General features: G+C 46.9%; 1 protein-coding gene across 5 annotated transcripts in view; it reads right to left on the reverse strand.

Annotated features, from left to right (window-relative positions):
* The window catches only part of RBM19 (RNA binding motif protein 19), a 143,414-nt gene that overhangs the window by 105,899 nt on the left and 12,783 nt on the right, over positions 1–24,732 (reverse strand). For all 5 annotated transcript variants that reach the window (XM_087880186.1, XM_087880183.1, XM_087880181.1 and 2 more), the window contains exons 12-21: positions 23,646–23,767; positions 22,624–22,720; positions 21,893–22,003; positions 20,501–20,701; positions 19,205–19,319; positions 17,641–17,795; positions 16,669–16,729; positions 15,884–15,963; positions 13,637–13,692; positions 11,686–11,802 (exon numbers count right to left, since the gene is read on the reverse strand). In XM_087880186.1, coding sequence (XP_087736312.1) covers positions 11,686–11,802; positions 13,637–13,692; positions 15,884–15,963; positions 16,669–16,729; positions 17,641–17,795; positions 19,205–19,319; positions 20,501–20,701; positions 21,893–22,003; positions 22,624–22,720; positions 23,646–23,767 — 1,115 coding nt within the window. The remainder of the gene's footprint in view (positions 1–11,685; positions 11,803–13,636; positions 13,693–15,883; positions 15,964–16,668; positions 16,730–17,640; positions 17,796–19,204; positions 19,320–20,500; positions 20,702–21,892; positions 22,004–22,623; positions 22,721–23,645; positions 23,768–24,732) is intronic.

The following is a 24,732-nucleotide window of genomic DNA, read 5'->3' on the forward strand; positions in this document are numbered from 1 at the left end:
GGGAAGAGGAGGTAGGTGTCAGACTTCGATGCGATCTCAAAATAAATGAATTTCCAAACTGCCAATCTTTTAAGGAAATCTTTTCTTTAATTGAGCACAGCCACCGGATCATGACTCGATGTGGACAAGACTGACCTTTTGCCCCCCAATCCCTCCCTTTCCGATCCCCAAATCTCTGCTTCTCATTGGCTATCTTCCAAGTCATTCTCCAGACTTCTTGTCTCGTCATTTCCCAGGAATGTCCCTCCTCCTCATTTCCACGACAACCCGACTTCAAAGGGATTTAGCAGGCAAAAGTTCAGAGCGTATCTCTCTCCTCTGCTCTCTATGCCAGCGTTGAGGCGCTGACAGTAGGTATATCTAGCCTAATGAAGGGAAGGGGAGACATAATAGCAGTCTTCCAATATCTCAGGGGCTGCCCCAAAGGAGAGGGAGTCAAGCTATTCTCCAAAGCAACAGAAGGCAGGACAAGAAGCAATGGTTGGAAACTAATCAAGGAGAGGAGCAACCTAGAACTAAGGAGGAATTTCTTGACAGTGAGGACAATTAATCAGTGGAACAATTAATAATTAATAACTTGCCTCCAGAAATTATGGGTGCTCCATCACTGGAGGCTTTTTAGAAAGAGACTGGACAGCCACTTCTACAAGATGTTACAAGGTCTCCTGCTTAAGCAGAGGGTTGGATTAGAAAACCTGCAAAGTCCTTTCCAAGTCTGCTATTCTGTTAATCCGATTTTTACAACCTTTTTTTGGACAAATCTTGAGACTAACTAAGATTTGTCCTAGGTATTCTGTTACTCTGGGGTGATCTGGAAAATTTGCCATCCGCACAAGTCGAAAAACATCCCATAAAGCTCCGCTTTGTAGCAAAATCGTAAATTACATCAGCTGCTATCGCTTGCTGCCAGAGGGCGGCTGTTGAGATCCAAAACTTTTGTCTAAAGACAACAGTCGCATTGTTGTGTGGTGACGCACGCTGCACCCATTTCAGACATCCGTACAACATCACGATGCGCAGAGCAAAGGGGGGAAGCCGGCTTGGAAATGTGGTGATACCAGTTTCATTGGTCACCCCTTTTCCTTGTACCCACAGTAGATAGAATAAAAGATGCAGATGATACTAAGCTGGCAGGAATAGCTAACACCAGGGTGGATAAAAACCAATGATTTTTTAAAAAAAAAATAAATCAGATTTTTTTTATTTAAATCGGATTTTTTATTTATTTTTATTGAATTTATTTTAATAAAAAACTTTTGGGGTAAAAAAATCTATCGTAAGATAGTTTTCTATTTAAGGTACATAAATAATTTAGTTTATTCAGCCTGAAATGGAGCTTAGTTATGTAGCACGAGGCTGTATATTCTGCAACACTGGGACTATCGGTGAGTCAACAGCGGGTCAAAGGAGTAGCAGAGATGACAGCTGCTCTTTAAAAATCACGATTTAAATCGAGTTGATTTAAATCGAGCCTTTTTACTAGTGATTTAAATCATGATTTAAACTGTGATTTAAATCAACTCGATTTAAATCAAATCCACCCTGGCTAACACCCTAGAAGATAGGCTCAAGATCCGGATGGATCTTGACAGACTTGGACACTGGGGCCTGTCTAACAAAATGAAATTGAATGTAGAGAAAAGGAAAGTCTTCCACTTAGGCAAGAAAAAAACAAAAGTACACATATAGACTGGGAGAAACCAGGCTTAATAGCAGTGACTGTGAGAGGACAGCACAAGGAAACAACAGCCAACCACTTAACAGCTGGCCATCAACACCCCAATCAACAATTAAAAAGCTACACACAACTAGGCATCACATAAATACTGGGCATCGAATAGCCCATGGTGATCTGTCCCCGTCCACACACACACACAAACACAGCCAGCCGAGGGTTAAGGAAGCACTTGGAACACACCCAGCTCTTTATCTCCAACTTGGCAGTGATATACACGCCGTCTGCCAAGTGCTTTTATTTCCACAGAAAAACAGAAAGATACTCAGCTTCCAAACGTCCAACAACATTAAATATTCCTCCCAGCAGTTCCGAACGAGGCTTTAGTGACTATCCAAGGTTAGTTTTGTTCGTCACAGGGATCGCTGGCCACCACCCTCTATTATATAGTCTCTGGGGTGTGGTCCAGTGACTCAGTTCTAATCCCTAGCACGCCTCCTGAGCTGCTGCAAACGTTTATCACGCCTTCGGAGGCGTGCGTCCAGGAATGATGTCTCTCCCTCGCTCTCATCCGAGCCACCTGTCTCCCTGCTAATCTCCTCTCCCTTGGCCGGCACCTGAGACAGTGCCAGAGGGGAGGGGCCTGGAGAGGGAGGCCTGGCTGACTCCTCTTCCTCATGCTCGGAGCTTTCTTCCTCCGATGGGACAGGCTCAGAGGGCGGGGCCACAACACATGGCACACACTCTGCTAGAAAGAATTTTCCTGAGGATGGGTTCCAGCATGAACTCAAAAGCTTAGAAGACCAAACCTCTCATCCTGGTGACAGACCCAGATTGGATCCCGTTAAGGAAACATTTGCAAGCAAGCCACTGAGGTCCGAGAGTGTTCTGACTTAGGCTCCCTTAACAAGAAGGGAGGCAGGAACTGATCCCGGCAAAACCTCTTTTATTTACAGGACTGTGAATTACGTTCATTCACAGTCAGCAAGGTTTGTCCAAGCAGTTTTTCAAAGGAATACTTATCGACACAGACCTTATCTCGCTTGGAAAGCTGCCACGTTAGCTTGTTTCCAACCGCAGTACGAGGCCAAACTTGGCACAGAGTCTCTCAGTCACGGAACGAACGAATTGTTTCCTGCAAAAGGCCACTCCCCGTTCGCTCCTCTTTTATTTCCTAGGGGAGGGGCCAATCACCTCTAAGGTGTGGCTTTACTCCTGAGTCGACCCTGCGTTCTGAGTTGTTCTTGTCTTCTGGCAGCTCTGCGCATGCACACATTGGGAACGGGCTCCAGCTGTTCCTCTGCCTCACTGCTGTCTAGCTCCCTCTCTGCCTCCGATGCAGAGTCCTCGTCCAAGTTTTCCCCAGCCCCCAGGACTGGCCCAAGTTCCTCCCCAACCTCCTCACTGTCCGACTCTGCTGCCAGCTCTGCTGGCCGCAGGCGGGCCACAAGAGAGAACACCGAGGACTCCACAGTCGTATCTCATCTCTCTCCACACCCAAAGGAAAGGAAGGAGAAAAGAGAAGAGATGGAGGACTAGCTGACCACCTGTCAAGACTTCCCCCTGGGTGAAGAAGACCAGGCTCAAAAAGAGCTGAAATGGAACCGCCCCACGTTGTCTTGCTTTCTCGACTGTCATCCCTCCTCCTAATTGTTCCTCCTTGACAGCTTCTCTTCTGCAGCTGGAGAGATGAGAATGACACATTTGGGTAGGAGTGGCTGCTGTACTACAGCCGCCGCAGTAATTGAGCGCAACTGAGCCGGCTCTTGGAGAAGAAAGCTCAGCGCGGAGGGGATGCAGGAGAAGGTCATCAGAAGCTTCGTGGGGGACTTCACAAAGAAAAAAATCCGCCTTCTCTGATGGGTAGGGGGCTCTCTCTAACCCCAATTCCTAAATTTACAGGGATGCTGGAAAAAATTGCCTCTCAGATGGCACCGAAGTAGTTCGAATCCCAGAAGGGTATGGCTAGCTGATGAGAGCTAAATAGCTTGAAATAGATTCTATCCTAAGGATAAAGGTAAAGGTTCCCCTCGCACATATGTGCTAGTCACTCCCGACTCTAGGGGGCGGTGCTCATCTCCATTTCAAAGCCAAAGAGCCAGCGCTGTCCGAAGACGTCTCCGTGGTCATGTGGCCGGCATGACTCAACGCCAAAGGCGCACGGAACGCTGTTCCCTTCCCACCAAAGGTGGTCCCTATTTTCCTACTTGCATTTTTTGCGTGCTTTCGAACTGCTAGGTTGGCAGAAGCTGGGACAAGCAACGGGAGCTCACCCCGTTACGCGGCACTAGGGATTCGAACCGCCGAACTGCCGACTTTTCTGATCGACAAGCTCAGCGTCTTAGCCACCAAGCCACCGCACCAACCATAGCTTACTACAAACCTGGACCCAGCTAAGGACAGAATGAATAAGTTTAAGAGGCAGTCTTACGTTTTACACAATTCATCCCAAAATATTCAGCTTATTTAGCCTGATCAGCTTCTCCTCTATTTTGTTTGCTTTTGGGACCGTCCCATTTTAATTACTGTGGATCTAACGCCTTCAGCGATGGGCAAAATATCGGGAAAAATGAGTTTATTTTTGAAAGAGAGAGAGAGAAACAAACTGCAAAAAAAAAAAAAAAAACCCGCTACAGGTTTCGTGTTCATCAGGCATACATTGCTTTGGTTCGAAGCACAGGTGGTCCTCGACTTACGACCACAACTGAGCCCCAGATTTACGCTGTCAAGTGAAACAGTTGTTAAGTGAGTTCTTCCCCCATTCCCCAACCTTTCTTGACCCGGTTGTTAAGTGAATCACTGTGGTTGATAGGTTAGTAACTTGGTTGTTAAGTGAGTCTGGCTTTGTTTGTCCGAAGGTCACAAAGGGGGAATCATGTGACTTTGGGACACAGTAATAACGGTCATAAGTAGGAACTCCTTGCCACTTGATTTTGATCACGTGACCATGGGGGGGGAGGGGTGCTGCAAAGGCCGTTAACTGTGAAAAACAGCCGTAACTCCCTTTCTTCCGTGCCATTGTAATCTTAGTGAATGGTCACTAAACGGACCGTTGTAAGGTCGAGAACTACCTGCACGTTGTTACAAAACTTGCTTCGAGAATTTTGAATTTTTTTTTTAAATAAGAGCCTTTTTTTTTTTAAAGACATTTCTAAATCGAAAACTTATTACGACTTTGATGTTGGCTTTCTCTAATTCCTCCCCCCCCCCCGGAACTGGCATTGACTTCATTAATTGCTTTAACGAGGAGAATAAGTAAGAATTTGCAGAGAAGATCAAATGAATGCAAATCCACTAAGGTGAAGAGAAATCTCATTAAGCGTCTCCATTAAAGAAATGAAGAAGTCTTGGAAATTAAAAAAAAAAAAAGGGGGAAAAAAATCTTTAGAAATGAAGGAATGTCGGTCTATCCTCTTCGGGGCCTTCAAAAATCAGAAAAATAATCCCAAGAGGCTAAAAGAAGCCAAAAGTCCCCCAAACTATCTTAAGAGAAGGAGAAAAATAAACTCTTTGTTTTCTAACTAAACAGCTGTTTCAAATACAGGCAAGTCCTTGAGTTACGGCTACAACGGAGCCCCAATTTTTCCGACGCTAAGCCAGACCTTTGTTAAGTGAGCTTTGTTCTTAAGTCAAAATCAAATCAAGTTTCTTAAAATCAAATCAACGTTTATTACAGTCAAAGACCGGGGACCAGAATTCTTAAGCGAATTCCCTGCTGTTGGTAAGTGAGTCACATCGTTGTTAAGTGAATCTGGCTTCCTTCCCTGACTTTGCTTGTCAGAAGGTCGCAAAAGGGATCACGTGACATACCCCCCCCCGGGGACACTCTGACCCTCATAAATACAAGCCGGTTGCCAGCTGAATTTTGATCACACGACCATGGAGATGCTTGCAATGGTCGTAAGTGTGAAACACGGTCACAAGTCACTCTTTTTTTTTCAGTGCCGTGGTCGCTTTGAACGGTCACTAAATGAAGTGTTGTAAATCAAGGATGACCTGTATTCCGAAGAGGCTAAAAGGGGAACAGTAAGCCAAAAGAGCCTTGGTAGTACAGTGGTCTAAGGCACCCTGTTATTAAGCTGGTTATTAAGACCAGCTGCCTGCAATTACTGCAGGTTCGAATCTCGCCAAGGCTCAAGGTTGACTCAGCCTTCCATCCTTTCTAAGGTAGGTAAAATGAGGACCCAGTTTGTGGGGGCAATAAGCTGACTTTGTATAAATATACAAAAGGATGATGGCTATTGATGAGCACATTGTAAGCCGCCCTGAGTCTCCGGAGAAGGACGGCATATAAATCAAATTAAAAAAAAAAAAAAAGACTCCCCCCCCCAAACTATCTTGACGGAAAGGGGAAAAATAAAATCGTTCCAAAGCATCTGAAGGCCAGAGAAATAATAATAATGGGTGGAAACTGATTCAACCTGGAAATAAGGAGGAATTTTCTGACATTGAGAACAATCAACCCATGGAACAGAAGTTGCCTTCGGAAGTTGTGGGAGCTTCATCACCGGAGGCTTTCAAGAAGAGACTGGACTGCCATTTGTCAGAAACGGTGTAGGGTCTCCTGCTTGGGCAGGGGGTTGGACTAGATGACCTACAAGGTCCCTTCCAACTCTGTTCATCTGAATTTATCTAAAATGATCAAAGGCCTGGAGACTAAAACATACAATGAACGGTTGCAGGAACTGGGCATGGCTAGTCTAGTGAAGAGAAGGACCAGGGGAGACAAGATAGCAATGTCCCAATATTTGAGGGGCTGCCACTGAGAGGAGGAAGAGGGTCAAGCTATTTTCCAAAGCACCCGAAGGCCAGACAAGAAAGAATGGACGGAAACTGATCAAGGAGAGATTTAACCTGGAAATAAGGAGGAATTTTCTGACAGTGAGAAGAATCAACCCATGGAACAGAAGTTGCCTTCAGAAGTTGTGAGAGCTTAATCCCTGGAAGCTTTCAAGAAGAGACTGGACAGCCATCTGTCAGATATGGTGTAGGGTCTCCTGCTTGAGTGGGGGGCTGGACTACATGACCTACAAGGTTCCTTCCAACTCTGTTCATCTGTATCTGTTTTCTAGCTAAACAGCCATTTCAAAGACTTCTTCCGTTCCCATTTGCCAAGCAGGAAAAATACACGAATGTTCTTAAGAGGTATAATCTTCGGCCAGAACGAAATGTACCATCTTGACAACTGTGAGTTAAAAGAAATCAGTGCGGTGACTGTACTGGCAATGAATGGCATTATCTCGAGTTTTATCAACCTTAGGATGGTTTTTTTTTAAAAAAATATACCGTCGTTTTGTAGTGTTTCCCCTTTTAAAAGGGTTGCCTTTTTTTGGTTCTGTTTATATTTGTTTTCACGGTGGCGATAGCACCAAGATCGCGAGAAGTGACTTTGTAAATTTTTCTTGGTATTTTATATATAGATTTAAAAAAAAAAAACAAGAAAGGAAAAGATTGGACAACCTCCAAGGTTCCTTCCAGCCCGTAAAGGTAAAGGTAAAAGTAAAGGTTCCCCTCGCACATCTGTGCTAGTCGTTCCCGACTCTAGGGGGCGGTGCTCATCTCCGTTTCAAAGCCGAAGAGCCAGCGCTGTCCAAAGATATCTCCGTGGTCATGTGGCCGGCATGACTCAACGCCAAAGGCGCACGGAGCACTGTTCCCTTCCCACCAAAGGGGGTCCCTATTTTTCTACTTGCATTTTTTACCTGCTTTCGAACTGCTAGGTTGGCAGAAGCTGGGACAAGTCACGGGAGCTCACCCCGTTACGCGGCGCTAGGGATTCGAACCGCTGAACTGCCGACCTTTCGGTCGACAAGCTCAGCATCTTAGCCACTGAGCCAAGAGTTGCACCCAAGAGTTGAGCGAATGGCCATCGTCCTACAGCTTCTGAACTATCGCCCCTTTCCTCCCATGGGCACTTGAAGAGTCCTCAAGAAACCTCTTTCCTGAGACAGGGAAAACGAAGTAGAAAAAAAATAAGCCTGAGCACAAGAACAGCAAGGAAAAAGAAGAAACGATAAATGGAAAAAAAAAAGGGGGGGGGGAAGAAAGACCATCAAGCCAGCTAGAAAACAGATGCTGCCGTGCAATTAGAGCAGAAATTCTTCGCTTGCAACCATCTGGGTATCCGAAAACCCCCTTTTTTTCGTGATTTTATATATATTTCTTTCCTGGTTTATCTTTTCTTACAACTCATACCATTTTCCATTACAACTTTGCAGGAGATCTTAAAGGATAAAGTCATTTTCCCTTTATGGAAAACCCAAATCGGCAGCAGAATAGAGTAACAGAGCTGGAAGGTACCCTGGAGGTCTTCTAGTCCAACCCCCTGCTTAGGCAGGAAACCCTAACCCACTTCAGTCAAACGGTTATCCAACCATTAAAAACTTCCAGTCTTGAACCATTCACACAAAAAGAGTCAGGGGTGAATGGATGGAGCTGAGCATTTACCGGCCGGATGCCCTTCCTGACACCTATGCAGAGTTCGCAGCAGATCGTGGGGGGGTTGAGAGGCAGAAAACAGGGCCGTTTTTCATGAAAATGGGGGCCTTTTTGCCCTCCCCAGCCCCCAGGAGCACTCTGCAGGCCTCCCAAACCCTCTGCGCATCCCGTTTTTGCAAAAAAACGGGCCCATTTTTGGTAAATGTTTCACAAAAACAGGACACGCAGAGGGTTTGGGAGGCCTGCAGAGTGCTCCTGGTGCCCGGGGAGGGCAAAAACTTTTTTTTTTCTTGTTTACCTCTTCGAAATCTTGGTGCGTCTTATACTCTGGTGCATCTTATAGTCCGAAAAATACGGTAATTCATCTGGTTTCGATTCTGGTTTGCCTCGCTAGGCCAACATCCCCTTGGCACACTGTACCCAATTGTGCACCACTTGATAAACCATGGTTCAACAATCCTTAGCTTAGCATAACCTGGGAACCCTTCCTTGATGAAAAATGCTTGCAAAGGAGAAACAAAGGGGAACTGGGATCTGCCTTCTAGGGCCGTGTCCCACAAGCTTTTGGGGGCACCAGGGACCAGTTCCGTGGAGAAAGGTTGTTCTGTGGACCGGAAGGGGGCGTGGTTCGGCGTGCTGCCTGCATCCCACGGATGGGGCTTCACTTTCCGGCATGCCATATCCAGAGACCGGAAGGTTGGGGACCCCTGCCTACGCTCATACTACGGGCAGAATTTTTGGGAGAGTGCAAGGAAGGCCTGCAGATGGGGACTGCAGCCAAGAAATTAAAAGACGCTTGCTCCTGGGGGGGAAAGCCATGGCAAATCTAGGCAGCGTTCTAAAAAGCAGAGACATCACCCTGCCAACAAAAGTGCGTATAGTCAAGGCGATGGTTTTCCCAGTTGCAATGGTTGACTGTGAAAGTTGGAAGGCTGAGCGCCAAAGAATGGAGGCCTTTGAACTCTGGTGCTGGAGAAGACTCCTGCGAGTCCCTTGGACTGCAAGGCGATCCAACCGGTCAGTCCTAGAGGAGACCAACCCTGACTGCTCTTTAGAAGGCCAGATCCTGAAGAGGAAACTCAAATGCTCTGGCCACCTAAGGAGAAGGAAGGACTCCCTGGAGAAGAGCCTAATGCTGGGAACGACGGAGGGCAAAAGAAGAAGAAGGGGACGGCAGAGAACGAGGTGGCTGGATGGAGTCACTGAAGAAGTCGGCGTGAGCTTCAATGGACTCCAGAGGATGGTAGAGGACAGGAAGGTCTGGAGGAACATTGTCCATGGGGTCGCGATGGGTTGGACACGACTTTGCAACTAATAACAACAAAGGAAGGCCGGCCTGAATTGCAAACATACAGCTTTTAGAGGAAGCTGCTGAAAAAGTCACGGGCTGAATATCCCTCTCTACCCAAGTACGATTTTTCTTTTTTCTTTTCTTTCTTTTTTTTAAATTAAGCTTATTATTGGCAAGCAAAGCGTTTTGCTCCTCCGTTGGCCCCGAAGACTCTGCGGAATGCAAACAATCCCGCCGGCCAGCAAAACAGTTTAGTGGAAAGAGAATATTTTTACTGGGGTTTTTTTTTTTTTTGGTTCTTTGTGGAGGGAGGGGGGGAAAGAGAGAGGGAGTGGGGGGGGGACACACAGAGACCCCTTTTGCTTGCGCTTCTCTGCTGTTAATCAGATTCTAATTGCATTCAGCACGATGCCAGAGGTGCCTGCAACCAATAAGGAAGTGATGGCAGGCAGCTGACAGAAGCTGTCAAAATAGCCCTCGAAAAAGGGGGTCGGCGGAGTGGGGGGGGGGAAAGGACTTGATGATAATGCGAAAATGAGATACAAAACTAGGGGGCAGAAAGGGAGGTGTGGAAATGGAAACAAGACACACACACACACACACACACACACACACACACACAAGACTTTCCTCTGGCTAAGTAATATTTACTTAGAATTTAGAATGCACAGAGAACATTTTAACACTGCGGCCCTTTTAAAAAAAAAAAAAAAACGAAGAGAGTTATGTGTGTGTGTGTGGGGGGTAGATTCTGAGAGGGGGGATATTATTATTATTCCCATTTCGCTGATGGGGAACTGAGCCCCCCCTCCACCCACCCCCGGATTGGATAAGCGGAAGGAAGGAGCAGAAACGGCGGATGTTTTAATGAAGTTAAAAGGAAGAGTCTGGTTTGGTGTAGTGGGGAAGACTCCAAGTTAGAACCGGGAGAAGGTGAGTTCTAGTTCTGTCTTAGGCTGGGTCATTTTGGGCCCATCAACAGGAGACAGTGAGTTCTAGTCCTGTCTATGGCTGGGTGACTTTGGGCCCATCACCAGGAGACGGTGAGTTCTAGTTCTGTCTTAGATTGGGTGATTTTGGGCCCATCACCAGAAGACGGTGAGTTCTAGTTCTGTCTTAGGCTGGGTGATTTTGAGCCAATCACCAGGAGATGGCCCCAAAACAGCCTGAAAATGACCTGAAAAATGGCCTAAAAATGGCCCAAAACCAGCCAGGAAATGGCCCCAAAACAGACTGAAAAATGGTCTGAAAACGGTCCAAAAAAGAGCCTGAAAATGGCCCAAAGAACGACTAGAAATGGCCAAAAACAGGCCTGAAAACGGCCCAAAAAAGAGGTATGCGCGCGCTGGCCAGCCGGTATGCACACATGCTCGCACATTCCGGTTTGGGCACTCGGTGGCCGAAAAGGTTCGCCATCACTGACTTAGTTGTCTCCAAACTTTGGCAACTTTTCAACCTGTGGACTTCGGCTCCCAGAATTCTCCTGGCTCAGGAATTCTGGGAGTTGAAGTCCGTAGGTTGAAAAGGGGCCACAGATGCCAGTTCCGGTTCTTTCGAGGATGAGAACCATCTTAAATTCCGGAAACCGACCCCCCACTCAACGCACAAAACTCTTAACCCTCCTCCGTTAAGCGACGCAGCTGCTGTGTTCATCGGACCTCCTGCACGCTCGAAGAAGCCCGAGATGGTTTAATGAGATCAAAAGCCTCCACAGAAGGAAAAAGACTCCTGTATACGAATATTAAAGAGCCAGCAGCCTCACAGCAGGCAATTTTTATTTTATTTTTTTTTATTTCTACTTCTCCTACTCAGCGCCCAACTAGACTTTTTAATCTGTTCAAGTATCTACCAATTTCTACCCAAGAGCTTCTATTAGGTCTAAGTCAGTGAGTCACCCGCTCACCTCCCTCCCTTGCAAAGCTCAGGAGCGCCCCCTGCAGATCCAAGAAGAAAACACTGAAAAATATATATATATCGGAATGGAGAAGATGGATTGACTATATTCAAAACAAATATCGGACTAAAAAGTTCCAAATATCTTATGAATGAAACCTCTCTCCAAGGCTCAAGGTTGACTCAGCCTTCCATCCTTTCTAAGGTAGGTGAAATGAGGACCCAGTTTGTGGGGGCAATAAGCTGACTTTGTATAAAATATACAAAAGGATGAAGGCTATTGCTTAGCGCATTGTAAGCCGCCCTGAGTCTCCGGAGAAGGGCGGCATATAAATCAAATAAAAAAAAAAAAAACCCAACATTTCTTTGGAGACAAACTTTTCCTTACCTGAAAAGTTCTCTGATCTCTTTCACCGTGGCCTGGAAGGGGATATTCCGTACCAATATCTTGGAATTCACTTGCTTCTTGCTGACTTGCTTCCGACGAGCGGTTCCCACGGTGGATCTGGTGATCCGAAAGAGAAGGGCATCGGTGCCGTGAGCAAGGCTGTTTTCTTGGGTCAAGCGTGAGATTGAAGCCACGTCCGTTGGCATTAAGGGGACCTCCGAGGTCTTTTGAGGATTGCAAAGAAGCCAAACCATCCATCATCTAACTCTTCTGACCCAGCTCCCCAAACACGACAAACCCTCTGAAGTGAACTCAAAAGATTCTTTTATTAGGAGCGCCGGCAGCCCCGGCAAAAAGTTTCTCTTTCACCGCAGGCTAACAAGTCCGTCCGGCAAGGAGATGAATAGTTGTCTGACACATCTATTCATCTCCGCCCCTGCCTTTTATCCGCAGAGCTAGGGTGGGGCTTCACTAGCAGCGGTGGCTCTTCCTTCCCAAGGACCGGCCCATAGATTTCCACTGCTCTCCTCTCCTCTGCCTTCTGTGCATCTGCGCGTCAGGCACTGGACCCAGCTGTTCCTCCTCTTCCTCATCAGCCACCTCCAGACCTGGGGGCTGTTGACTCTCCATCACGGATGGCCTCTGTCTTTCTCTCTCTCTCTCTCTCTGCCAGCTCCATTCCCTCTTCCCCCTCGGAGCTCCCAAGCTGCCCTGATGCTGACCCTGAGTCCCACACCTCCTTCTCCTGGATGGATCAGCGGCCAACAGGCCACAACACTAACACAGGACTAACACCAGGGACCTATACCCATCACTATCTGGGTCAGATAAGAGGCAGCCTAGCCTGCAACTGGATACCAGGCAGAGTGAGGGGCTCAGAAGAGATCCTAGTTTCTTGGACTGTAAAGGAGATGAAGGAAGACTCTACTTGCAAGATTCACACACTCACAGATGTTTTACAGCCCAAGAAACTGGAAGGATCCCTTCTGAGCCTTTTCCACAACTCACTACCCAGGGGTGAAATGCTACCGCTTCGGGCCGCTTCGCCCGAAACCTTTAAAGAAGTTTTTAAAAAGTTCCGACGATCAGCTGTGTCGCGCAATTTATATTCGCTAGAAGGCAGGAAATCCTGCTTTCTAGCAAATATAAATCGTGTGGCACAGCTGTTCTCCCCCCCCTTGCTGTTCTACTTACCTTTGCAGACTCAGGAAAGGCTTCTTAGCACCTGTGGTGCGCACGCGCGCAAAGCACGCGCAAAGCAAACCAGTAGCAGACTTCAGAGCATTTCACCCCTGCCATTATCTAGCTACGGGCTAAGCCAGTGAGAGCTAACCTTTTTGCCATCGCGTGCCAGGAAGGGGGGGGGGCGGGGAGGTTCGGCACATGCGTGCCCACACCCATATTTCTATGCATGCGCGCGCAAACCCCCCTTCCCCCCAGCTCCTGCGATGTGATGGCCTGGTAGGCCCGTTTTTCTTTCTCGCCTGGCTCCAGATCCTCTCTATGCATCTGGGGAGGGCGAAAACAGCCTTCCCCACACCCTCGGAGGCCCGAAATGGCCCATTTCCCAACTCCCGGTTGAACAGTGACATTTTTTGCTGTCTCCAGCCTCCAGAGCCTCTTTAGGCATGCCCACTGATATGGCTACGCGTGCCACCTGTGGCACGCATCCATAGGTTCGCCATCACGGGGCTAAGCTGTCCTTTATCTGATTGTTCCCTTGGCAGCATCTCTCCACCCAGTCTCCCATGGTCTTCCCACCTTAGCAGCAAGTTATCTGAGACCAAAAAGCCCACTTCCACGCCTGACAAAGTCTTGGTGGAATTTGGTATCCGACCCTCCCAAAGTCAATTGCCAAGGTCAAATTTACACGCCGCAGAAAAATGCTTGGATGGAGAGTTTCTCCAGACAGGAGTCGGAGCACAAGTCACTTCCCTTTATCAAAACTTACTTGGTGGCTCTTTCCGAGATTTTCACTTCCAGCTGATGGCCATCCACAGAGCAACCCTGAAAGAAAACAAATTGGGTTGGTGCGGTGGGACGTCTGGAACCCTTTCTTTCCCACCAAATAAAATGTCGCAAGTGGTCCCCAACAAACCAACCACAGAAGCGGATTCTTTGACACCTTGACTGAAAGAGGGACTACCGTATTTTTCGGAATATAAGATGCTCTGGAAGATAAGACGCACCATAGTTTTTCGGGAGGAAAATAAGAAGAAAAAAAAAATCTGCCTCTGCCTACCAGCATCCCTCGGTATTCATCTGGCTATTGTCCTGTCAGTGTGGAGAAAGTTGAGGGCTGTTTGGAAACTGAAACAGTTATTTGCTGTGTGAGCAACAAGGAAGGAGACAGCAAGGAGCCTGGGCGTGGCTTAGGTCAACTCTTCTAAAGCTGCATGCTGTTCTGAGCTCTGAAACTAAAACTGAAACTCCTCTCCTCTGCTTGTGTTTTGCTTGTGTTGGAAAACCTGCTTTTGGTATTGTAATATTTACTTTATATTATATATAAAGAGAAGTTATTGAATCCTGCTGAATCAGTTACTTGTGTGCTTTCTGGATGGGGTTGCTGTTGCAGACTCTGAGACATCCTTGCAGCAAATAGCAAACAGCCAGGTCAGCTTCAGCACATTATTGCAGCCTGATTCAGCACGAGCAGCTGATTGGCGGGTGGATCAGCCTCCTGGAATACCCCCAATCAGCTGTTCCAGGCTGCAGGGATTGCCACAGACCATCGCCTCCTCTGTGCCTTGCATTTTTGGCTACATTCGGTGTATAAGACGCACCCAAATTTTCACCCTCTTTTAGGGGGGGGGGGAAAGTGCATCTTATACTCTGAAAAAATATGATAATTAATTAGAGAGCAGGATTTCAGCCCAATCATATAGGTTGTTAACGACAAGGTCAATTGTATGACTAAACCCAACATGGGAGCGTGTTGGGCCCAAGAAATCAATCTCCCTCAGCTGGGAGGTTCCCCCCGTTCGTTGGTGGCCGACGAGTCTTAAATCCATCACAGTTGGAGGACACCAAGTTCAGGAAAGCTGGTCCTTTGCCAGCTCACAATGAAAGGAGAGCGAAGAAGATAGAGAGATGGAGATCATAAATCAATGTTTACTGCGCTAAATAATATTCCAAGGTGGAAGGGGTCATCCATGAACTCTATTTCATTCCATTATTCAGGGTCCATCACAGGGAAACCTTGAAAAGCACATAAAGCCCAAGTGAACCAAGAATGCGAACCAGGAATATGCCTAGACAGAGCAAAGGGGGGGGGCGATGACTCAGTGGTTAAAGACGCTGAGCTTGGGTTCGAGACCCGAGCACTGATTGACAGGATGAGCTCCCGTTCCTGGCTCCAGCCCCTGCCCGCCTAGCAGCTGGAAAGCATGCAAATGTGACTAGATAAATAGGTACCACTTCGCTGAGAAGGTAACAGCATTCCGAGCTCCTCAACGTATTGTTCTGTTGACTAGCCCAGGTTTGAGACCCGAGCACTGATTGACAGGATGAGCTCCCGTTCCTGGCTCCAGCTCCTGCCTGCCTAGCAGTTCAAAAGCATGCAAATGTGACTAGATAAATAGGTACCACTTCTCTGAGAAGGTAACAGCGTTCTGAGCGCCTCAATATATTGGTCTGTTGACTAGCCCAGGTTTGAGACCCAAGCACTGATTGACAGGATGAGCTCCCGTTCCTGGCTCCAGCTCCTGCCCGCCTAGCCGTTCGAAAGCATGCAAATGCGACTAGATAAATAGGTACCACTTCGCTGAGAAGGTAACAGTGTTCTGAGCGCCTCAATATATTGGTCTGTTGACTAGCCCAGGTTCGAGACCTGAGCGCTGATTGACAGGATGAGCTCCCGTTCCTGGCTCCAGCTCCTGCCTGCCTAGCAGTTCAAAAGCATGCAAATGCGACTAGATAAATAGGTACCACTTCGCTGAGAAGGTAACAGTGTTCTGAGCGCCTCAACATATTGGTCTGTTGACTAGCCCAGGTTCGAGACCTGAGCACTGATTGACAGGATGAGCTCCCGTTCCTGGCTCCAGCTCCTGCCCGCCTAGCCGTTCGAAAGCATGCAAATGCGACTAGATAAATAGGTACCATTTCACTGAGAAGGTAACAACGTTCCGAGCGCCTCGACGTATAGTTATGCTGGCCACATGACTATGGCCCATTCCCATAGACCACCAGGCAGTGTTACCTGTAATTGCTTGACCGCTTTCTGGGCGTATTCCGGTTTCTTGTACTCCACAAATCCAAAGCCCATGGAGAGGAGGTTGCCTAGAAGGAACACCAGAGGAAGATCAGAAACGGATTAACGCTAAAATACTTCCCTGTTCCTTCTCTAGCTCAGGGACCCTCAGCCGCCAAGTTCTTGAATTTTGCTCCTTTGACCATGAGGATGCTATGATGGTCATAAGAGGGACGACTCTCACCCTGGTCATCAACTTCTTTACCCCTCCTACTATCGGGAAGGAGATATAGAATTATAGCCAGCCGCAGAAATCGGCTGATGAACAGGTTTTATCCATGGGCTGTCAGACTCCTGAATGAGAAATAGCATCATAACTACGTAGTATGATGGACTGCAGGGCCGGTGCAACGTGTAACATGTTCACACCGGTGCAATAGGACTGGGTGTTTTGTTAATATGATTTATTGGGTTAGGGATTTTCTGTCTTCACTGTGAGTTGTATTGTGTTGGGAGGGTGCACTGAGGGAGCTCCACCCAATCTCATTGTACGTATGTTGTGCACTGACAGTAAAGGTTTGGATTTAGTTGAATTTAGGACGCTACGATGGTCTCAAGTGCAAGAACCGGTTGCAAGTCATTTTTTTCAGCACCATTGTAGCTTTGAATGGTCATTAAATAAATGGTTGTAAGTCGAGGACCAACCAGCGGTGGGTTACAGGAATTAAAGTCAAGCACCCCCCGTGGTACGAAAGAACTCCGAGGGCAAAAAAAAAAATCAGAAAAATACATACCGGTTTTATCTTTCTTCTTTGAGACGGTGCAACTCCGCACAACGCCAGCTTTGGAAAAAAACTAGAAAAGGAAAAAAAAAAAGAGGAGCATACTCTTAAGTTTTATTCTCCTGTATTAAGCCACTCCGCTTTTCTCCGAGACGGGAGGGGAGGGAGGAAGGAAAGTAAGAAAAGAGGGAGGGAGGGAGGGAGAGAAGAAAAAAAGGTAAGAAAAGAGGAAAGGAAGGGAAGGGAGGAAGGAAGGAAGGTAAGAAAAGAGGGAGGGGAGAGAGAAGGAAGGAAAAGACAGGAAGGGAAGGAAGGAAAAAAGGTAAGAAAAGAGGAAGGGAAGGGAAGAGAAGAAGGAAGGGAGGTAAGAAAAGAGGGAGGGAGGGAGGGAAGGAAAAGACAGAAAGGGAAAGAAGGAAGGAAAAAAGGTAAGAAAAGAGGAAAGGAAGGGAAGGGAGGAAGGAAGGAAGGGAAGAAAAGAGGGAGGGGAGAGAGAAGGAAGGAAAAGACAGGAAGGGAAGGAAGGAAAAAAGGTAAGAAAAGAGGAAGGGAAGGGGAAGGAAGGGAAGGGAAGGGAAGAAGAGAGGAAGGGAAGGAAAGGAAAGGAAAGGAAAGGAAAGGAAAGGAAAGGAAAGGAAAGGAAAGGCCCAAAATTATTTGATACAAAATCAGAATGAGTGACTTTATCTGCCTCACCTGTTAAACCAGAGAGGAATCAAAATCAGATGAACTCATTCCACTTTATTGTCAAGCTACATTGACAGAATCTTGCAAGTCTGAAAATCCAATTCTCCCCCCCACCACCTTTACCCCTTGAGAAACTAGGGAGGGTTTCTTCTAAGCCTCTTGCCCCACTCCCACCATCCAGCTGTGGGCTATATGCCCTCTCTTATCTGACCATTCTCTCGGCAGCCTCTCTTCACTCCATCTCCCAAGGTCTTTCCCGCAGGCCATTAACATAGCCGTGAAATCACCGGAAATCACCTCTTTTAGCGTGTCTTCTGTCGTGCTGAAGTTGAGGTTTTTTATGAAAATGGTACAGCCTGGAAGGCTTTCTTCTTCTTCTTCTTCTTCTTCCTCCTCCTCCTCCTCTTCCTCCTCCTCCATTTCCTTCGGAGCATCACTTTTTTCGGAAACCCCTGCAAGAGAAGGAAGTAGGAGCAAATCTAAGGGAAGACATCTTTAGACTCAGCTTAGCTTTCAAAAAAAGGTGTTGTTACAAGTCTGCCCCCAAGGGAGCGAGCAAGGGGGGGTATTCACTTACTTTCCCTAAAAAGTCAAAAGGTAAAGGTTCCCCTCGCACATCTGTGCTAGCTGTTCCTGACTCTAGGGGGCGCTGCTCATCTCCGTTTCAAAGCCGAAGAGCCAGCGCTGTCCGAAGATGTCTCCGTGGTCATGTGGCCGGCATGACTCAACGCCAAAGGCACACGGAACGCTGTTCCCTTCCCACCAAAGGTGGTCCCTATTTTTCTACTTGCATTTTTTTACCTGCTTTTGAACTGCTAGGTTGTAAGAAGCTGGGACAAGTCACGGGAGCTCACCCTGTTATGCGGCACTAAGGATTCGAACCGCTGAACTGCCGACCTTCTGATCGACAAGCGCAGCGTCTTAGCCACTGAGCCACCACATCTCTTTTAGTTTCCCTACCGGTTCGCAAATGTGAGCACATGCACGCCCACCTGTGATTTCCACTTACCGGTTCGGGTGAACCTGTCCGAACCGGCTGAATACCAACTCTGGAGCGAGCCCATAGAACAAAGGCCAACCTTCAGGAGGGGCTCAAACGAACAGAAGCAGGCGGTATCCAGATTGAAATAGATACTAATGGAACTGTGGAATCCAAAGATTCTCATTGAAAGCCAAGGAATGAATCATTATAACTATGGTGGCGCAGTGGTTAGGATGCAGAAATGCAGGCTAATTCTGCCGACTGCCAGGAGTTCGATTCTCACCAGCTCAAGGTTGACTCTGCGTTCCAGCCTTCCGAGGTCGGTAAAATGAGGACCCAGATTGTTGGGGACAAGAGGCTGGCACTGTAAACCGCTTAGAGAGGGTTGTAAAAGCACTGTGAAGCGGTATATAAGTCTAAGTGCTATTGCTATTTTTCTGCTCTTCCTTTTCCCCTTCCTTCCTTCCTTCCTTCCTTCCTTCCTTCCTTCCTTCCCTCCCTCCCTCCCTCCCTCTCTCACATGGTTAGAATGCAGTATTGCAGACTAATTCTGCCCACAGCCAGCAGTTCGATCCTGACTGGCTCAAGGTTGACTCAGCCTTCCATCCTTCCGAGGTGGCTAAAATGAGGACCCAGATTGTTGCGGGCAAGAGGCTGACTCTGTAAACCGCTTAGAGAGGGCTGTAAAAGCACTATGAAGCGGGATATAAATCTAAGTGCTATTGCTATTACAGTCTGAGAAACTAGGGAGGGTTCCTTTCTCTGCCCGTTATGCAGCTGTGGGCTTTGCTCCCTCTTATCTGACCCAAACGCATGAGAACGTGGAAGCAATTCTAGTCAACTGCCACAGCCCCCTCTTCCCCCCCACCCAAAACATACCTCTCTGGGTTTGTTCCTCGCCTTCTTTTTGCTCTTCGACCTCTGACGTTTTTCTCCCGGGACCAGAAAAGACCCCCATGGGCGCCCATTCGAGGTAGAGAGGGATATGCTGGAACTGAGCAAGGAAGAAGAAAATCAATGCAAAGAAGTTAAAACGAGGAAGGGGAAAAATATTCGGTACAAATCAGTGCAAGGATAAACAAACAAAAAAACCCCGCAAGATTCATTTAAGGCAGGGAGCCAATTAATGCTGAAAAGTGGGGGGACGGGAGACTGTTATTCTCAACCAGTTCGAAGATGTGTGGACTTCAACTCCCAGAATTCCCAGGCTGGCTGGGGAATTCTGGGGGTTGAAGTCCACACGTCTTCAAGCTGCCGAGGTTGAGAAAGACTGGGGTAGAATAGAATGGCATGGCATGGCATGGCATGGCATGGCATGGCATGGCATGGCATAGCATAGCATAGCATAGCATAGCATAGCATAGCATAGCATAGCATAGCATAGCATAGCATAGCATAGAATAGAATAGAATCTGGAAGGGACCTTGGAGGTCTTCTAGTCCAGCCCCCTTCTCAAGCAGGAGAACCTATACTATGTCAGATAAGTGACTGTCTAAAGGTAAAGTAGAGGTTCCCCTCGCACATATGCGCTAGTCGTTCCCGACTCTAGGGGGCGGTGCTCATCTCCGTTTCAAAGCCAAAGAGCCAGCGCTGTCCGAAGACGTCTCCATGGTCATGTGGCCCGCATGATTCAACGCCAAAGGCGCACGGAACGCTGTTCCCTTCCCACCACAAGTAGTCCCTATTTTTCTACTTGCATTTTTTATGTGCTTTCGAACTGCTAGGTTGGCAGAAGCTGGGACAAGTCATGGGAGCTCACCCCGTTACGTGGCGCTCGGGATTCGAACCGCTGAACTGTCCACCTTTTGGTCGACAAGCTCAGCATCTTAGCCACTGAGCCGCCGTGTCCCTTATAGTGACTGTCTAATCTGCTCTTAAAAACCTCCAGTGCCAGAGCTTCCACAATTTCTGGTAGCAAGCTGTTCCACTGTCTTGTTGTTCTAACTGTCAGGAAATTCCTCCTTAGTTCTAAGTTGCTTCTCTCCTTGATGAGTTTCCACCCATTGCTTCTTGTCCTGCCTTCAGGTGCTTTGGAGAATAGCTTGACTCCCTCTTCTTTGGGGCGGCCCCTGAGATATCGGAAGGCTGCTATCATGTCGGGGTAGGCTATCCATGCACCCTCCGGAATAGCTGGGACCCAATCACCAGGCCTGCCTGCCACCACTTGAGGACTACCTTGGAGTAGGCCAACTTGGCGAATGCCTTTTTCGCTTCGGTGGGTTCCAGGAACTCCACGATGGCTGTCACTCCTCCTTCGGGGAGCAGGACCCGACCCAGGCTACCGAAAGGCCCGAAGACTTCCTCCAGCTGCTCCACCTTCGTGCCAGCAGGCAGGTTCTTCACCAAAATCACCGTCTTGCTCCGTTCTCCAGCCGCCTGGAAGGGAGGAAGGAAGGAAGGAGAGGCTGCGTTGCAAAGCTTAACAGTTTATTTGAGAGCCGATCCCTACGATCCCCCCCCCCCCAAAAGGCTACAAAAAGCAAAGGATTTTATAGCCAAAGGGAAGCAAGCTTGCTGATTTGATCACGTCTCTGTTGGTAACGCTTCCCTGCATGTAGAAAGTGAGAAATTTAGAGAACCTCCCTCCCTCCCCTTTCTTTTTTCCTCCCTCCCTTTCTTTCTTTCTTTCTTTCTTTCTCATCCTTCCTCCCTGCCTCCTTCCTTCCTTCCTTCTTTCTTTTCCTTCCTCCCTGCCTCCTTCCTCCTTCCCTCCCTCCCTCTTTCTCCCTCCCTCTTTCTCTCTTTTTCTCTTTCTTTCTTTTTCTCTTTCTTTTCCTTCCTCCCTGCCTCCTTCTTTTCTCCCTCCCTCCCTCTTTCTTTCTTTTCCTTCCTCCCTGCCTCCTTCCTTCCTTTCTCCTTCCCTCCTTCCTTCCCTTTCTTTCTCCCTCCCTCCCCTTTCTTCTTCTTCCTCTTTTTCTTTCTTTCTCTTCCTTCCCTCCTTCCTTCCTTTTTCTTTCTCTTCCTTCCCTCCTTCCTTCCTCCCCTTTCTTCCTTCCTTCCTTTCTTTCTCTTCCTTCCCTCCTTCCTCCCCCTTCCCTCAATCCCTCTTCCTTCCTTCCTCCCTCCCTCCCCTCCCCTCCCTCTTTTTCTTTTTCTTTTCTTTCTTCCTTCCTTTCTCCCCCTCTTCCTTCCTTCCTTGAGAAGCTCACAACAGAAAAAGAAAGAAACCAGACAAAAAGAAAAAGGGTGAAAGAAAACAACATGGAAAAAAATAGAAAGAAAAAAATAGAAAGTGCCTTATTCTTCACACCAGATACAAGCACGAATATATTTTATATATATTTTATACATTTTGACCTCTCTCCTAAAACTACATCATATTTCTTTTCTCTTTGCTAATCTGTTCTTTTTAATCATCAAAATCACAAATTCACTTTTGTTTTTTCCACGTTGATGCAAAAAAGCTGAGACGCTCGCTTTCTACAGGCAAGGAGCTTCAGAACTGCAGGAATGTTTTAACAAAAAAAAACAAAAAACATGCTCGATCAAATTCTCTATTCTGACGGCTTCGACCGCTTTTTGTGACGCCCCAGATTGAGTGAGAAGGAATGAGGGGTTCGAACTCACCTGGCTGAAGGAATCCAGGCTGACTCCGTTGTCAAGCAGGAACCGGCGCACGTTTTGAACGAGCTCGGTTTCCCCAAGTGCCACCCTCACGGCCACACTGCCCTTGCCTTCCTGCCAAGAGAAAAAAGGAAGTAAGAGGCATCCAATTTTGGTCACCCACACTATAAAAAAAAGACGTTGAGACTCTAGAAAGAGTGCAGAGAAGAGCAACCAGGATGATGAGGGGACTGGAGGCTAAAACATACGATGAACGGTTGCAGGAACTGGGCATGGCTGGTCTAGTGAAGAGAAGGACCAGGGGAGACAGGATAGCAGTCTTCCAATATTGGAGGGGCTGCCACAGAGAGGAGGAAGAGGGTCAAGCTATTTTCCAAAGCACCCGAAGGCCAGACAAGGAATAATGGATGGAAACTGAACAAAGAGAGATTCAACCTAGAAATAAGGAGGAATTTCCTGACAGTGAGAACAATCAACCCATGGAACAGAAGTTGCCTTCAGAAGTTGTGGGAGCTTCATCACTGGAGGCTTTCAAGAAGAGTCTGGACTGCCATCTGTCAGAAATGGTGCAGAGTCTCCTGCTTGGGTGGGGGGTTGGACTAGATGACCTCCAAGTTCCCTTCCAATTTCATTAATCTGAATCTATCTAAGATGATCAAAGGTCTGGAGACTAAGTTGCACTTCAAACAAACAAACCACGACAAAAAAAAACCCCCACAACAACAACAACTCACGTGATCCAACACTTGACTCTTGGTCGCGTTGTATTTGTGCGCCACAGCGTCTGCCACGGCATTCGTTCCCATGAAGAGGGTGTTCCAGTTGTGAGAGCTGGGGTGGAGGACAAAGATTGTGAGTTCCGCTGTTTGGGAGGACTGGAAGAATAACGTTCCCAAAGCGAAGGAACGGAGTTGTGAATGTGTCACAATTTGCAGAAATGGCTGAAGCGTTCTGTTTGATCCGAGAACCAAGAAGGCAATTTTTGTCCTCCTCCCTCTCTCCCTCTTTTCTTTTTTTCTTTCTTTTGTTTCTCTCTCTTCCTCCCTCCCTTTCCTTCCTTTCTTTCCTTTCTTTCTTTCCTTTCTCCTGCCCTCTCTCTTTTCTTTCTTTGTTTCTTTGTTTCTTTCTTTTTCTCTCTTCCTCCTTTTTCTTTCCTTTCATTCTTTCTCTCTTCCTCCCTCCCTCTTCCTTTCCTTCCTTCCTTCCTTCCTTTCCTTTTTCCCTCCCTCCCTCCCTCTCCCTTTCTCTCTCCAACCCAACCCAACCCAACCCAACCCAACCCAACTCAACTCAACTCAACTCAACCCAACCCAACCCAACCCAACCCAACCCAACCCAACCCAACCCAACCCAACCCAAAAGCTTGAACTTTTCATTCAAGCGAAAAGTCCACGCAAGGTTTCCAGACTTTTCAAGATTTGTTCTTGTTGCTTGGTCAGAGAACAATCAACAAGAAAATTTCCTGATAGTGAGAACAATTAATTGGTGGAACAACTTGCCTCCAGAAGTTGTGAATGGCTCCAACACTGGAAGTTTTTAAGAAGAGATTGGACAACCATTTGTCTGAAGTGGTGTAGGGTTTCCTGCCTAAGCAGAGGGTTGGACTAGAAGACCTCCAAGGTCCCTTCCAACTCTCTTATTCTATTCTGTTCTGTTCTGTTCTGAATATATGAAAACTCTTGATATAAACAAAAAAGAGAGAGAGAGAGAGAGAGAGAGAGAGAAAGAGAGGAAGATAACTTATGAAGGCACCAACCTCAAGCTGTTTGCTTTATCTTTTGAGGCCTTTTGCTTCTTGTACGAAGACGAGCCTGCAGCATCTGAACTCTCCGCTTCTTCCTTCTTGATGGTTGAAGGCAATACGTGCAACATTCGGCCCTGAGAGACAAAAGAGAAAATTTGAAATATCGATCCTGGAAATGGAACGAGCGGGAAGGCCCAAAGTTATCTTGGATCCCTAAGTTTTGGAAAATCTCTGCAACTGTCAGGCACCAAAACCTAAGAAAGACACGCTGAGGTTTTTCTAAGCAATTTTCTTTTATTGCTCTTTGCCTATAGACTGAGTCTTGCCCGCTTCTACACAGTTTTCTTTATTGCTCCTTGCCTATAGACTGAATCTTGCCAAATCAAAGCACCATAAGACATATCCTCTGGGAACTATGATGGAGGAGTTATCTTCACCTTCTTTCACCCATAAAAACTACTTGTAATGCAAAGGATACTTATAAGTTGAATCTGATCCTCATTCCATAACCAAATGCTATTATAATATAAGCATTTACACTGGTCCCTCAGTGGAGCCCCCAAAATAAGTTTTCAATATATGGGGAACCCAAGAAAGAATCTATAACTGCCCACAGGGTGGATAAAAATCAATGATTTTTTTTAAAAAAATCATAAAAATCAGATTTTTTAAAATTTAAATCGGATTTTTTTTTATTTAAATCGGATTTTTTTAATTTTTATCGAATTTATTTTAATAAAAAACTTTTGGGGTAAAAATCTATCATAAGATAGTTTTCTATTTAAGATACATAAATCATTTAGTTTATTCAGCATGAAATGGAGCTCAGTTATGTAGCAGGAGGCTGTATATTCTGCAACACTGGGACTATCGGTGAGTCAAGAGTGGGTCAAAGGAGTAGCAGAGATGACAGCTGCTCTTTCAAAATTATGATTTAAATCGAGTTGATTTAAATCAAGCCTTTTTACTAGTGATTTAAATCATGATTTAAATTGTGATTTAAATCAACTCGATTTCAATCAAATCCACCCTGACTGCCCAGCTCATCCTCTGTCTGACTCCCAGTGCCTGGGGGCAGCCATGTAAGATCTGCAGCGTA

The sequence above is a fragment of the Pantherophis guttatus genome, chromosome 17, assembly GCF_059756535.1.
Source record: "Pantherophis guttatus breed Tessera chromosome 17, ASM5975653v1, whole genome shotgun sequence".
NCBI classification, from domain to species: domain Eukaryota; kingdom Metazoa; phylum Chordata; class Lepidosauria; order Squamata; family Colubridae; genus Pantherophis; species Pantherophis guttatus.